At 32.3% G+C, this 17,032-nt stretch overlaps 1 protein-coding gene across 2 annotated transcripts; it reads right to left on the reverse strand.

The window, feature by feature from the left end:
* Positions 1–364: 364 nt before the first annotated feature.
* On the reverse strand, positions 365–15,976 carry LOC123272405. Of its 2 annotated transcripts, none has more exons than XM_044739149.1 (5): positions 15,828–15,976; positions 7,615–7,683; positions 3,805–4,135; positions 3,448–3,601; positions 365–3,064 (listed from the first exon to the last, which is right to left on the reverse strand). In XM_044739149.1, the coding sequence occupies exons 2-5, from the start codon at positions 7,615–7,617 to the stop codon at positions 715–717; spliced, it is 2,838 nt and encodes a 945-aa protein (XP_044595084.1). In that variant the 5' UTR covers positions 7,618–7,683; positions 15,828–15,976; the 3' UTR covers positions 365–714. The 2 variants fall into 2 exon arrangements, with proteins under 2 accessions (XP_044595084.1, XP_044595085.1); XM_044739150.1 differs by lacking the exon at positions 15,828–15,976 and adding an exon at positions 15,227–15,446.
* Between the last annotated feature and the right edge of the window lie 1,056 nt (positions 15,977–17,032).

The raw sequence follows: 17,032 nt of genomic DNA on the forward strand, positions 1-17,032 counted from the left end.
TCGGTTCAAATAGAATCTTTTTGGTTTGCTGAATTTTTTATGACGATCATTTGACTTTTTTTTTTTTTTTTAATTATTAAATTGATTTAAACTAAATATTTGCTAGTTTGTTCTGAAAATAATTCATATTTTTTAAAGTTTTTTTGATTTGCCAGCAAACCATGTAATAATTACAAATTGATAATAGAATTATTATTTTGATATGTCAGCCAATCTTTAATCTAATTATTAAAAAAATTTTGATTGAATTTAAAAAAAAAATTCGAAGACTAGATCAATTTTTGATTCAAAAATATTAATGATTGAGATTCCGAGTTATAAACTTTTAATTAGTTTTCCTCTCAAAGTATTAAAGAAAAAAAAAAGTTAACTTTCAGTATTTTGACAATAGCTTAAAAAATTCAACAAACCAAAAAAAAATCATCCAAACATCCCCTAGAATAAAAGAACCAAATCTATAAATCTACAATACAAAAAATCGGCAAGTTTAGTGCTCGTAATATTCACCAATAAAACCAATCCATCCGAAAAACCCCAATATCGACTCAATGTAAACTAATTAACCCTATAATTTAATAACTCGTCGGCTCATAATTAAATTACCCACAATTATCGGGAATAGTTGAGCAATCTGTAATAACTCCATAAAATCAATGTTTTTGCAATGAAATTCCCTTCGTCCAATCCTCAACACTCCAAAATAAGACTATCTATTTAAATTTGCATTTCCGGTTCCGAGTCATCGTGAAACCACCCGGGTCTTCCCGCTTCAGTTACTCTCACAGTCTCTCTTTCAGAGTACCTTGTGGACCTGGTAAAAGTACTGGTCAATCCCGGATGATTTCCCGAATCAAAAGAAGTCATAACTTCCACCCTGTCTCCTCTTCTAATCGCCATGGGCGTGGTATCTGGCGAACTGGCAACTTCTTCAGTTTCTGGCGCCCAAGTCCTCAGGTTTCTCGCCGGGAGGCCCCAATGTTCCGCGAATTCCGACCTGGCCAAACTGGGCTGGCTCAGGGACCTGACAATAGAGTCAGCGTCATAAGAACTAACACTCACATCGTCCCTCTGCATCTTGAAGTTCCTGATGGTTTCAGACTCTGATCTCAGGTCAACTTCACTTCCCGTCCTGGTAATACTCAACCTCCTATTGCGATCCTCCGACGGAGCACCTGGAACGTCATGAGTCCTGATAGAGGTTCCACCATCACTATCATACTCATACAAGGTCGGTAGAGAAGACCTCCTAGATCTGCTGTCCCATTCCGAGCCCTTGCTTCTCTTATACTTCTGCCCACTCTTGCTCGAAGCGATTGAGGAAGCTGGCGGAGGACTCAAGATCCTGATAATAACGTCCCACTTTGCAGGAGGAAATAGAGTCTGGTACCTCGCGTCCTTCCTGATCAAGTCGTAATCTTCCTTAACGACCGCTTCTGATAACAAAGTCCTTAAAGTACTTTCGGTAGTAATAACTTCCCTCCACTTCTCCCTTTCATCATCTGTCAGCTCTCCAGAGTACTGCGGCTCCAGCACCCTGGACAAGGTCTCCCACTGGTCTCCGACACTCTCAGTATCCAAACCTTGAGGCGATCTGGACGGAATTTCCGCGCGACTGTAAGTAGGTTCAATAGTTGAATCCACTTCATCCGAAGACCTCATCATATGAAGATGGTCATTGACAATCGTCAAATTAGACGCCGAACTGACGTCTGAAAAGTTCTCCCACTGAGGAGGCGCAGGAGGGACTTCGTCTGCAGGATAATTTCGAATTGTTACATCCCATTTAGGATCAGGCTTTCTGTAGTACTCAGTGACTTGTCTCTTGTGTCTTTCTACGTCTTCGATGGTTTTCTTTTCGGTGACTGTCCTCAAGAACACATCATCAACTTCATGTGTCGTGATTTCTGGGCGCCTTGGCGCAACTACTGGTTCCACTAGCGGTTCAACCTCTTCGCGAATGTGTTCGCGTTGTTGAATTGACGTGTGGGTGTGAGTCGGTACAATAGGAGGTGGAGGAGGAGGAGTGGGCGCCAGAATGCTGGCTACTCTGTATTTAGCATGAGAAGCATCAGTTACTTGAGTATCAACCATCGTCCTTGTTTCCGAGTACTCTTCCAGAGTAGTCAAAGATCTTGGCCGATGGAGGGTTCCAGGTTGTCCTTGAGTGTTTACTTCGTGGCTCTCGCGCTCGGCTTGTTTCCGGAGGATCCGGGAGTAGACAGGAGGAGTTTGTTGGCGAGATATCATGCTGCTGGGAGGACTATGGAGCTCTGGAACGTAGGAGAAGGTGGTCAAGCGAGATTTGGGAGTCTCCATGGACCTCATAGTCTCCTCACGTTCCAAAATGGTCGTCAAGTTCCGCTCCAAGGCGATGCTGGCGTCAGATTCTGACGGGAGAGGACTTGGAGGAGGAGGGGCTCGTTTAACTCTCATCTGGACGTCGAATTTCGGCTCGACAGGGTGTCTGGTGACCCGAGAATCCAGGTCAGTGATGGTCTCGGAGTAGAGAGAGCTAGTATGAATGTTCCTGTCCTGGTCGTGGATGTAGGCCTTGTTGTCGTAGGAGTCCAGAGAGGAGGGTGGCAAGGAGCGGACTTCGTCGATTTGGGACAACCCGGGTGTTAATGAGGTGGTTGACCGGGTCGAGTGGATTATCTCGTCAAACCCGTAGGCGTTAGCAGTCTCGATACCGACTTCCGAGTGGCTTTCGCTTGGGTAATCACTTGGAAGAGTGTCTGAGTGATCGATCACGAGATTCGCCTCGCTACCTGAAGACGAGGCGGCGGTGTGTAATAAAGTGTGGGCGCGAGGTATTTTTAACCCCTCGAACATCGACAGGTGGCCCAGTGATGAGCCAGAGAGCTTTGTGATTTCGGACCCTGTGGCGCTGCCGAATGGATGTCGGTGGACTACTCGGATGTTGCGTCGTTTTAGACAGAGGTAAGAGCAGCCTAGCCCTAAGAGCAGCAGAGAGAGAAACAGGAGCGCGCAGATTGTCAGGAGGATTTGGAAGCCTTTTAGAGGCGGCTCAGCTATTCCTCCTTCTGCGGGAATCGGTGGTAGCCTGGAAAGAAAATTTTTGTGTTAATTATTAAATATTTTTAATGAAATTATTTTATATTTATTCAAGAGAAGAAATTTGAACAAAGAAAAATATTTTAATGAATTTTTCGTTTCTTCAACTAAGGAAAAAATTTATTGAGCCAAGTAGAATTTTAAAAAACTTGAAAAATTTTCTGCTTGACTCAGACAATAAAACTCTTCAAAATAACTTTTTTCTCTTCAATCAAGTTAATTTATCCATCAGTGAATATGGACCAAAAAGAAAAAAGCAAGAATTGATTGCCGGATATGCTCTGGTATGTTTTCGAAGGCAAATGGCCGCGGAAATTGGTAGATTGATTAATAGATGGTTTGATAGCGGTTGGATATCTGATGGAAACTTACACTCCTTCAGCTATTGATGGTTTGGGGGTTATTGGAGGAGGATAACGACATATTATCGTAATAACTTCGTCGCCATCCATTTCGAGTCCCGGATGAAAACGGACCACAATGTTGTTGGTAAAAACCCGCTGGGGATCTTGTTTGGTGCCGCATCCTAAAATAAAGTTTAATAATCAATCGATTTATCAATTTCATTAGCCATCTCATTTGGTTAACGGTTATTTTTATTATCGTCATTATTTTTTCGATGGTTAGTATTATGTAATGAAAGAAAACAAAAAAAAAAAAAAAACACATGATCCCACTTACACAAGAGATAAAATGAGAATTAAGGTATTTAGCATTTCGGTGGGTTACCTTTTAAAGGCAGCTCCAATTCAGCATAATTAAACCCACGTCCCTTGACCATACAGGCGCTGTTGCGGTCGAAATCCGCGTAGGCGACCCCGTAGAACGGCTCATCGAACTTTAACTCCACCTGCATGCTACCTTGGCTGCAATTCAAATAGGCCTTCGTACGATTAAGAAATATTATTGGAGACAGCTCATCCAATTTGGTAACTTTCCCATCGAGAATTGTGCTCGGCGGTAATCCGGGCTGATATTCAATACTGTTGCCTTGGGATGCATAGTTGCTTTGTGTCCACGCTTCACTGGACAGCGTTATCACCAGCAACAGTCTCCACATCTTTAATTTGAAGCAAAGATGGCTTTATTAATAAATATCATTCATCATCATTATCATTATTATTATATATTAAAAAAAATCTCAATGCTATGTGACATAACATGAATTTGTTATTTTCAATGCTTGAAACTTGAACTTCTTTTTTAATCAAAATATACTATTTCACTTGTTTGATTATATATTGAAAAAAAAATTAAATTAATATTGATATCGGCAAAAATCGGACTATTTTTAATTTTAAAAATTAAATTAGTTCTAAAATAAATTTTCTAAAGATTACATCGGTAGTTTTTTTATTTTAATAAATCCTGTTCTTATCTTTAATCTGTCGAACAGTAGAAAAAATATTTGGAAAAAAGTTTCGGTTCAATTAGTTTTTAAATAATCAATTTTCAAACTCAGGGAAATTATTTTCAACTAAAATTAAAAGCAGCTGCTTTGGATTTAAATATTTCAATGATTCGGCACAAAAAAGAGCAGACTGCTGAAAATTAAACTACGAATTGTCCATGAACTATAAAGGTCATGGATGGAAAAACATTCACCCGGAAGAATGAAAATGAAAAACAATCGATAGTTTTAATTGAAAATGAAATTAATTTGAAACAAGATACGGTCACGAGTTTGCTTATTATTATGGAGACTTTTTATTGGTACAAAGCTAAAACTAGCAAAAAACTTGGCATAACTCAGCAATAAACAAGTAATTGTCGAGCTAACGAAGCGGACGAGGGTACTGCTAGTCTTAAATTAATATAATAAATTCAGAATATTTTATTAGCGGTATAAATATAAATGTTATATAAAATAATAATACATTATTCACGGAGGTATTAAATCGTAAAAAATAACGAAGGTAATGTACAACTAGAGCAAGTAATGCATTCAAGAGTGACGATAAAATCCATTTTTAAAATTAACCAACTGAATTCCAGTTACACAACTTTCACTCTCTTGAGCCGTTTGTCAAAGTGACTATGACTATGCACGTGCGTGCAATTCGATCGATCGGTATTCTATACAAGGACACATTATTTTGCCCGACAGTTAACATTCGATTTATTTATTATTTTCTGTAATATTATATTATTTTTAATAACAATAATCTGGACAGTGTATGTCGCTAACGATTCTATTCTATTCCATTCCATATATTCCATATCCACGATCACCCAGCCGTAAGTTATTGCTATTGCTCCTTATTTTACATTACCACTTGCGCTAATAAAATGTATCATGGCCATTTTAAAGCATTTATTGATTACAAATACTTGCTGTTGCAATATCGATTTATTGAACTATCGGTAGTTTTGTTCAAACTACGGAGATTTTTTTTTATAAAAAAAATTTTCAACAGAAAATTTTTATTTATTAATTAAATTAAATTGACAACTGCAACTATGAGAATTAATAATTTACAATTACGAATTTTTTTTTAATTACCATTTACAAAAAAAAAAATTTTTTTTAATAATTTTACATTAGGTCGTTCTTCATCGAGAGTAATTTGCAGTGTAAGCAATTATCAAAAACAATTTATTTCTTTTCATTAATTTAAAATAAATCAACAATCAAAAAAAAATATCTTTAATTAAAACAAAGTCAACAATTAATTAAAAAAAAACAGCAGTGAACATCAAAATTACTGACAAGATTGAATTTTTTTTTACAACTGATCCCATAATCGATTACACCCAATCGCAAAAAACCAAATACTTCCTCCGATTGTTGCTCACCTAGCTCTAAACACAACTACTAACAGCTTCCAACCCACCAGTAGTAGCAATGAATTTAAACAATTGCATTGAGGCCGAGTGTAATGATTGATTTCCTCCAGCCTTCGACAGTACCAATTGTCCGTTTCATCCGTTCGCACAAATGAAATTCAGCATCTGCCTTATTCGCGTTTATACTATCATCATTATTATCACTATCCATTATAGTAAAACAGCAGTAAAGATAAAATTTATTCACCTGGACTTGGGGTGACGTCAGCCATGTTTACATCGCGGGGGAATGGGTGGAAAATAAAAATACAGCCTGTACTGGGATCATTGAGGGAGAAGATGTGATTTAGCATCACACGTCTCAACTTGTTGAGTCACTTCTTATCACCGGTTGCTTATTTTATTTTTTTTTTTTTTTTTATCTATCAAGTATACCACTGATCGTGTTTTTACACCGTTAAACCTCTACTTCTACTTTATACGAGTGGGCAGTCAAGGCTCAATCTAAAACTCAAACTCGAAATAAATAATAAATGATACATAATATATATATTTGTAGGGATTAGATAGATCGTGGGTGGACCGAGGTTCATGTGTCGTTAGATTGAGGATAAAAGATTACATTTCCTTTTTTGTCTCCTACTTTTATTTTATTTAATTTTTTTTTTGGTCGTTGTCGCCATGCTCAGTCGACTGTATATAAATATAAATATATATTCATATATAATACGTAACTTATGCAAATAGCTGAGTTGTTAAAACTCCGGCTAGGCTCTGAATCACGGCGATGATCATGCCGCGAAGGAATTTCGTCCAAGAATGGGCAAACAAGTGGTGTTTCTTATTTATTTTCTTTAAGTATTGGTTTGCTAGCACGAGTGCATTACTTCCTTTTGCTACTTTACAATTTATATTTATATTTATATATCATTTCTCGTTCTTGTGTTTGTCTTTTTCTGGGCTCTAGAGTCTTCCATGCTCTAGTGCACAAAGACACCGTTACCAACGGATACCTTGCATTATGAACACATATATTCCGATCTGACAGGTATCATGCCTATTTTCTTACATGTCATAATATAAGCCCATTTTTGTGTTGTAAATTATGTAACAATATTGTATTGTTATTTTTTTTGAGTCGAAGTTAGGATTGAAGGGGCTTTTATGACCATCAAATGGTTTTTAAAAGGTGAATAAAGCTAATTCTAGTAATTTCATTTATGACTATGACTCAGTTATTCAGAAAATGTTAAAATTTTGTGTTAGGATGAGTTTCTTGAAAGTAATAAAATTTTGGTTCTCAAATTAACAGACATAGGACAATTTTTATGATTTTTTTAATGTGTGAATTCTTATAAAAACAATTTAAAAAAAATCCATGGGTAAAAATTGAAAAAATTTGTTTAGAGTTTAATGTTAAAAAAAAAAAAAGGATTTTTTGAAATATTTTAATTGGAAATTTAAACAAAAATATCCAAACTTTCTACGAAATTACCACCTCTAATAATGTGAATAATTAAACTTTCTATCAAATTAACTAATTACCACTAACTACCGAGTTAATAAAATCTAAAAGTAAAAAAATTAGCTGCTTAATCATAATTATCACTAGGAAAAAAAAACCTTATAAAAAGATAAATAACGAAAAACGTGTTAAAAGACATGAATGAATTTATTATAAAAATAATAAATGTCTTAATAAATAAAATAAATTATAAATAAATGTTAAAGATTATTTATAAAAATAATTACCATGATTTTAGTGTCCGGTACAGTCTCCAGCCCTAAACCGGTTGTCTCAGCTACGTCATGGCTCAAGCTCTGTAATTACAAATGACAATTTTCTTACATAATTACACACATCATTCACTGATTAATCGATCACGTAGGTGACGGATGAACCTCTATCTCTAATTATCATTTAAATAATATTATTAAATTATAATTATCGACCCGTAGTAACTACCGAGCAAGCAGATGTTCATTTCCTACATCTGATTCTATTCTTTTAATCAATTTAATTTATATTTGCAACCGTTATTATTTTTCTTAATTATTTTCCGCTGAGCTCTAGTATGAAAATCCAGCCTCACTATTACATATTATATTGCATACTACTCATTTCCGGTATCTCGATCAAACTCAATCGCTTCTCTTTTCTCTCTTTATACTTGAAAAATTTCCTACTATTTAATTTAAATTAACATTTAAAATAATACCACCGGACCGGTTGAGCAGAATTTCAATTATTTTATTTTAAACAACAAATTTATTTTTCACAAACTGAAAAGCTACCGACCATTTATTTATTTATTTATTTAAAGTTTTGTTTTCTGTCATAAACTTTAATCATTGCGTAGCTTATACGTGATAACACACAAATACTCGGACATCATATACACGTATAGGACATGTGGCAATTAGACATCGGTTCGTTAGCATGCAACCGCAATTACCTTAACGCGAAAAATAACTTTTGCTCCACCTCGAGCATTATTTTAAACGCTCGGGTATTTATTGACGATAAAAATAATATGAACGAAATAAATTATTAATATAAATCATAGAAAAAATTAGTCGTTGACTATTATTTTTATTACTAATTATTATAATCAAGTGACTGACGTTATTATTGCTAAAAAGTGTACACTTATTGAATGTTTCATTGACGATAAATTAAATATTATGAAATATTAACTTATCTTTTTTATGGGCCTGTTTATAAGTTACATGAATGCTCGGAAAATTAACTCGGTTATTTTTTCCACGAAGAATTACGTGTTAATGGGCGTGGATTTTATTATTTAGTAATAATTTACATATTTGCTCATTTGGAGTATATTTATTTTCAAACAAACCGTCATTAGTTCTTTCTTTTTTTTTAATTTTATTCGAGAGGTACAAGTCGGAAATTTCTTTGATTTAAAAAATTTTAAAAGAATACTTTATCGTTAATTATTGAAGAAGATATTCTGACTTTAGAAATTTTTAATTCATTTATATCCATTAAATTATTTTGTAATTCATTTCGTTAATAACTTTTCGATTTTTTAATTTTATATAAATATTTTGCCTATTTTTTCTAAATTGAGCAAAAAAAAAATTTATTTTAATTAATTATAAAAACTTAATTAAAAATTCATAAATTATCCGTGAATAAATTAAAAATTTCCTGATTTTTTTTGAACTGTACAATAAAAAATTCTTACAAAGGGTCAAAACGATCGATAAATTATCATCGAAAAAAACAATACCAGTCAGTAAAAAAAAAAAAATAAAATGTGTAAAAAATTTTAATTGGCTGTAAAAAAAATAATTTACGACGTATGGTAACTTTAATAGTGTATAAAAATAAAGAGTAAGATTGTAGAAAGCAACCGAGTAACATAAGGTACATATATACACTTGCATATTGTATATATATCTCGTACAACAGCTAGCAGTATGGTTAGGTACATAACAACACAAGAGGAAAGAATACTGAAACCGAGGGCACACCCGCAAGAGCACCGAGTACAGAGACTAACCCGCCTCGAATTCCTCGCCGAGTTTCATTGCCCATTACTCATTCTCACTATATATATATATATATATATATATATATATATATATATATATATATATATATATATATATATATATATATATATATATATATATATACTCTCTTTACTTGCCAAAGGGATGTACTTATATTCCCGTACACGGATAATACGCCGATGGGGTTTCGTCGGGATCGTTTTCGTCTACTCTGCTCATATCATCTCTGCGTAAACTTGATAGTAACCTTGCTCACACACATAATCCATAATTTTTCTCTCTCTCACCTTTTATTTAAGCTTTCCTCGGTTGTTTACGACGTTTCAAGCGCATATGTGCAGTATACAATCCGCGAAAGCACATACGGAATACCTCAAGGCATTGATATGAGTATTATTGAGTACGCCATTAAATCGGGATCGCGTGTCTGTAGTCTAATATCCGTCGAGGATAGGAAATTCTATCCGTACCTAGCAAAACTGAGTCCTTACTGGTATCGTCACGACAATTTTCACTTATTTACTTTTTACTTATACTTATACGTTACTTTACTTTACTCGGAACTCGCGACCGCGACGTGGGAAATCTGGAGGTTTAAGGAGTAGGAAGTGCGCTAAAAAACTTACTCCGAGCGAGAGAACTGGAAAATTTAGATGCTAAATTAACAGTATTATTTAATTATTGTAATTATCATTGGAAGTAACTCGATGAAAGTCTCAATTCACAGTAAATGATTTTTGTAATGATATACTTCTACTTTGTAATAACAATAACGGGTATTTACTCTTTAACGGACTCAAGTTTCGCGGGCTTCATTCTAAATAGGATAAAGACTAAAAATTTTTGTTAAAAAAAAATTTCTTCAAATATTTAACTGATAAAAGGATTTAGTAATTTTTAATGAGCTTTATTAATTATTGATAAATGTTATTTTAATGGCAGATTTAATAGATATTTATTGATTGTTAATTAATGATTTATTAAGTGTTAATTCTTGAATTAAAAAATTGTTCTTAGTTTGAGTAAAATTTACTAGACTGAAAAATTTATTATAACACTTAATAAATTCTATTAGTGCAAAAAATAATTAAGTAAACTATTTATTGTGTAATTATTTATTAAAGTACAAAATTAAAAACCGATAATTGGCGATCGTAAAAGGATAAGCCTACGCAAAACGTGTCGCCTTAAAAGTATAAGTTGTAAGGATTTAGGTGTTCTTAAATATAAAACCTGCGGTTGTCAACATATATATAAATGTATGAGAGACAAGCAGACAGAACGCGTTGATCTGGTTGCGCAAATAAAACTCGCGGCTTGACTTTCACTGCTAGTTGCGTGCGTTGGAGAACGAGTAGAGCTTCTTGTCAGTTGTTCGAAAGAACGTATTCCTCTCTTCTCTCTTGCTCTTCATAGATACCACTTCTTAGATACTAGACGCATTTGTAATAGTAATAGTAATAGCAATAGTCTAAGCAGACGCACATTCATCCATCAACATGTACATGTATATGTACATTTATAGAGTATAGAGCTAGACGCACGTATCGGCTTCGAAAAGTAAATACTACTTTTAAATGTTCTAATTTTTTTAAGTAGATGAATTCATTTTTAAAAATTTATTTCATTATTTTTCATCTTTTTGTTCTCTGGTTTTTTCTGAATAAAATTATTGATTTAACTTGAAAATTTTTATAACTTGCAAAAAAAAAATTTGACAGAGTTTAAATAAGAAAAAAAAACTTGATTTTTGTAAATTGGACGTGTGTAAAATAAAATTTTTGACATCATGAATTCGCGATGTGTATCAAAAAAAAAGAAAGAAATTTTTATCGGTAAATAAAAATTTTTTTATTGGTAAAAAGTCAATTGAATAAATGAATTATTTATTATGCTGTAAAAGAGATTGTGAGATGAATTAAATTAAAATGAGAGATGAATAACCTATAAGTATATTTGGTAGCTTGAACCAATGACATCACCTAACATAAGTTTCATTTGGATAAAAGGCGCTTATGTCTGGTGATATAGGATATAGAGAATGAGGTAGAGGGTACCGAGTTTAGTTTCGAGCTCTCGCTGGTTGAGCAAAGTACAGCAGCTAAATCGACAGGACACAACTATCCCGCGGCAGGACCGGTTCCGATCTTCTGGCGTTCGCGTCGACGTTTTACAGGATGAAAACAAGATGAAAGAGTGGGAGAGAATAAAAAGGAAGTGAGATAGATACCGAGAAACTCTTTACTCTTTACTCTTTACGCTTTACTCTTGGTCTTGCTCTGCTCCTCTTTCTTTATAACCGACTTCTCTTATATACACTCTTCACTCTCGACTCTTAACTCTTTTACTTCTTGGGTTTGATCTCTCGCGTGATCAATTCTACTGGGAATGGAAGGAATAATCATCCGGGTGCATTCTTACTCCCGGCGTTTTTGAATTAATAATTGAATTCCCAGTATTATACACTCAAAAAATTATATCATTTTTTCACCTGACAAATTACTCTGCTGACATTTACGTTTTCATTATTCTCTAATATTACTATTACAATTGATATTACTATTGCTTAACTTTAATTTCAGAACTTAGAATCAATTATTCAGATTTTTTTCTAATACAAAATCATCGAAAAAATAAATTGAGAGACATTCCAAAAAAATATTTTTTTAAATCGAAACTTTAATTATTATTTAATTTAATCGTGAATAATTAGAATTAAAATCTTCCAAAAAAATAATCACAAGTTTTAATTAAAATCTAAAAAAAAATGACACTAAAAAAATTTGACTTAATTGAAGAAAATATAAGTGCAATTTATTTTTTAATTAATATGTTATCAAAAAATTGTCTTAGGTTCTAAATCTTTTCGGTCTCTATTTTTACAATTAAGATATCTAAAAAAATTTTCAAGCTACTATCATCATTATAAACTCTAATTCCACCTCTGAATTACTAATTTTAATTATAGACCCGAAACTAATTGATCTACCGCAAAAAATCTCTGAATAAGATCAGAAAAAAAAATTCAAGATAAAAAACTTTCGCAAATCTTTTTTCACTAAATATAACTATAATCACACTAAATTAACCTGATTTTCAACTATAATTAATGCAAAAAAAAAGAAAACAGTCACCGATGTCGAAATTCCGGTCTTAAAAGCAGTCCAACATCGCAATCGGTTAGATATTTATCAAAATAAGCCCCGAGATCCATAATAAATAATTTAAAGTGCAAATATTTACCGGGAAAAAATTATGACACACTTTCAGTAAGATCACATTAATAATAATTGATTCTGAGAACCGTGGTCAAAAGTGTCACTGCAAATTCTCGCTTTAATATTTATTGACGTAATTATCCTGCACAATGGGCATTTAAAAATTTATTTCAACATTTAATTTTTAAGCACCGGTTCTAGCAGTAGAAAGTTGGAGGGCCAGCTTGTAAGTGATTTATCTATTTAAATTTCCGTGATTAATTTTAAAAACCAAACAACTTTTCTTTTAAGAACAAGTCTCCAGTATTTATATATATATTCATATTTATATTATGTATCATAATGACCCGTAAATAGGTACTTTCTCTTTCATAACTGTCCGAATAATGCGTAAGATATCAAAAGAGATATAAATAAACAGTTACAGCCGTGAATATCCTTAGTTGAATTTAGAATTGAATAATACGTAAGATAATTAATTTACCGAGACAATAAACACATTACAAATTAACATTAACATTGCAGTTCGGTCTTAGTGATTTGAATGCACGTTCAAGATATGGAGTACTGTATAATTTTATAGATAGATGATGATATTGACAGGACTAGCGTTATGTCACATTATAAATAATCTTATTATTATACTGAATCTCATTCACCCGGTGTCCTTGTTTCGATGTCCTCGGATACAATTTATATAAGATGACACTAAAAGATATTTAGCACATTTATCATTGTACATTTTGAGCATGCACTTATTTTTTACTATTATTATAAAATACTTTTAAAACTAATTGAAAAGTAAAACTTATTGTGATGATGACGGCGTTTGATTTAATTGACGATCCACGGAGGTTAATTAAAAATCAAGGCATGCAATTCAAATTAGTGAGACAAAAGAATTGAATCTGACTCAACATCTTTAATCCATATATATAATAGTGTCCCTGATGCGATTATATACTATATAGTTTCGTTTAAAAACACTTTCATTTATTTTTTAGGTCAGTCCCACATGAATCCCGCCTTTATTTAAGAAATTTCCGTTTGGCTAATGTAAGTTTTTTTTAAATATTCATTACTTGAATATCATTATCATTACAGTTGTTATTATTATAATTATTGTTATTATTACTTTATTAACGACTCGAATTAGAATAGTAAACAATTTTTTCGATTAATATTTAATTTCTTTGATGATCAATTATCATAAAAATTTTTCATTATTTTTTTAATTAAAAAATCAGCGTTTGATTTTATGTCTATTAAATTTATTAATTTTATTACGTATCGCGGATATTGTAATTATATTTTATAGTTTATACTTTAAAAAAAATTTTTTTGACATTGAAAAAAAAAAATAAAAGATAATAATTGTACAATTTAATTTCAAATATCATTTCCGTATTAAAAAATATTTTTGAGAAATTAATTTTTGAAAAAGTTAAAAAATTTTGAATTTTTGGAACAAGGTCATGAAATTTAATTAACTCTAATTGACTTAATAGCAAAAAATTACCTAATTATTAAATTTTTTGTTTTTACCAAAGGTTTAAATAACTTGAATATTTGAAAAAAAAAGTCATCTTCCGTTCACTTGAAAATAATTAAATAAAATCCTATAACTTTATCAATGAACACCTCAATAAAGATCTCTCATCTTACTTTCATTACTACTCATCAAATTTCTCCAACAATTTACTTTCAAAATCACTGATAAGCTCAACAACATACTTAAAAATCTTTAACTACCTTAAAAAGTCTCAATTACTACCAATAATTATAGAATTACAAAATAAAGAACTAAAACTAAATATTTCAAAAGTCACCGCCAAATGACGAGTACAAAAAAACCCGTGCTTTATTTATTTTCAGATAATTTTAACAGTCTCTAAAATGAGTAATATTTAACACTCTATCAAAACAATAGGAATAAAACCAAAATAATATTTATATTTTTCTCTATTATAATTTCTTTCACACAAGCTCATTATTATAAAAACAAACAAAAAAATAAAAAGTGAAATTGCCACAACAGATGCACGCCCGTATGTGTAACGAGCCGTAAAGAGTTTCTCGGACTTTCCGTGTGATCTCACTTTTTTCCGATAAAACAAAAAACGTAGCTCTCATTCTTTCAATTTCTATTCACCAAATATACCACAATTACAATTAAAATAAAAATTCCCAAAGCCAAAACAGTAAAAATAAAAACAAACCCGAGTGTGAACAAAAACTAACACAGTTTTATTTGAAGTTAGTGTCTAATCTAATAAAACTTGACCCTAAAATAATCAGACCGTCGAAATGATAACAGAGCAAGCACTTTAATCGTAAAAAGTAATCTTAAAAGTAAATCTTAACAAATGATTCCCTAGAATGACAAAATGGTTGAGCGTTTATTAAAAAATGTCGTGTACAGTAGTAATAGTAGTTTCCCAGCATTCTTGAGTTATACTACAGAAGGGGGCAATACAGAACAGACAATAAATAAAAAGTACAATGCCACGAATTATCTAACTATCATCACACTATTGCACTCGTAATCCTCGAGAGAGAGACAGGAGAGTAATTCTAAACATTATAAAGATTAATAAAAAATGTACCTGTCGTGACCTGGCATTCACGCGTGACGTAATGAAAAGGTGAAGGAGAAAAGGCGGAAGAAGATGTTGTTGATGTTATTTTTATCCCTTTCAGACTTTTTAGCTTTTACTGGGTACTCTTTTCTGTGTGGAGCTAAACTCAAGTCAACTCAAGTTAACTCAACTAAAGTAAACGTCGAGTCAAGTCTCAACTCTATATAATAATAGTTGAGACAAGACTTAAACTCTCGCGGTTCCGTTACAGGTCGCGTTCCAAAGTCTTCAACTAAAGTAATTTCTCGAGACTTCTTTCTTTATCTCTTATATTTATCCTTAATAATAATAATAAAAAAAATAATAAAGATAATAATAAAAAATAGTAATAATAACAAACCACTGTTTCCTAAAAATTTCAAAAAAATTTTCACCGCCAATGACTTAAAAAAATTTAAATATCAAGAAGTCTAAAAATAAATATTACAAATAATATACCAAGGACACGTTAAAATCCTTGGATAAATCCTGGTAGCAATTAAATGAAGATTACCATATCATTAAAAATAATAAATTCACTTGTAAAAATATTCGGTCACACACTTTGTAACTTGTAAACATGACGTACCTTTTTGTTTTGACGTTAGAGTTTTTAAAAAATGTAAAAAACTAAAGCGAGGCAGGTGTCGCTGGTACAAAATATCGATCGAGACTGGTGAGTGATCCGCGATTGTAACGCTCGTTACTCGCAACTACAGTGGCCCCTGCAGTTCCGAAGGGGAACCGCTCTGTGCCCCCACCGCTATTACTACTTTACTACTACTTACTACACATACATTATTGTAGATTGTAGTATCATACAGTATGTAGTTGTTGTAGTTGTATTGTATACACTGAGGAGGCACGGAGTACTATTGCGAGAGCTTGAGAGTGGTGGTAATCGTTCAGGTGTGTGGGTACAGATAAACCGCCGTAAATTGTGTGTACCGGAGGTATGAATGCACGGCCCCCTCTCATTCTAAGGGCTGATTAAATATGTATTAGTGTCATCGGTTTATTTATGTGTTTATGCGCTTAGAAATGCATATTGTAGGTGTGGATTTTTTAAATTCACATACATGTATCCCTACACATGGGTGTAAAAGCACATATGTGTATAAGTGTGGGTATATTTATACACGGATAATAAAAGAGGAATTTTCTTTATGGCGAATCCTTTATCTCTGTTGTACATTAATCGAGTGAATTTCTTGTTTTTGCTCTTGTTCTTGCTCCACGGTTTTTTAATTTTTTTCTAACCAGGAGTTTTTATTGTTCGGTATATATCGCCCCGAGCGACAATTCGCGTCTTCACTTATTATTTTTCATTTTTTTTCGAGGGTTAACATTCATCTGGCCGCGGATAATAATTTTATTACGCTGTAATTTTGGTTGTATTCAATTCAAATTTTTTTCTTGAGTGAATATATTACCCAAATTACATGTTATTAGATTCGGCTAATATTTTTTAAGGGAAAAAATATAGTTTAATGCCATAATATTATTCCGTAAATTTTTAAAGGGTAATTTGTTGAAAAAATTAAAATTTGATGTCGAGTTTTAAAAATAACTTAGTTGAGACTCGAACTTGGATCCTCGCGTTGAGAGTTAGGTTTTTTGTCAGCCGGGCCCATAACCTTTTGATGATGACCAGATTCATTTTCTATCAACATAATAATTACTTGTAATTTTTTATGGATATTTAGCAATTAATAGAATCAATTTTGTTATTTATTTATCAAATTTTTAAGAGCGGGAATTGAGAACAATTAAATAGTGTTTTTATTTAATTTT

The sequence above is a fragment of the Cotesia glomerata genome, linkage group LG10 (genome assembly GCF_020080835.1).
Source record: "Cotesia glomerata isolate CgM1 linkage group LG10, MPM_Cglom_v2.3, whole genome shotgun sequence".
Lineage (NCBI taxonomy): Eukaryota > Metazoa > Arthropoda > Insecta > Hymenoptera > Braconidae > Cotesia > Cotesia glomerata.

Excerpts from the sequence above, each read along its gene's own strand:
- LOC123272405 (XM_044739149.1), bottom strand. Across the intron at positions 3,602-3,804 it reads ATTGGAGCTGCCTTTAAAAG|GATGCGGCACCAAACAAGAT; the intron begins GTAACCCACCGA and ends ACTTTATTTTAG. Across the intron at positions 3,065-3,447 it reads CCATCAATAGCTGAAGGAGT|GCTACCACCGATTCCCGCAG; the intron begins GTAAGTTTCCAT and ends TTTTCTTTCCAG.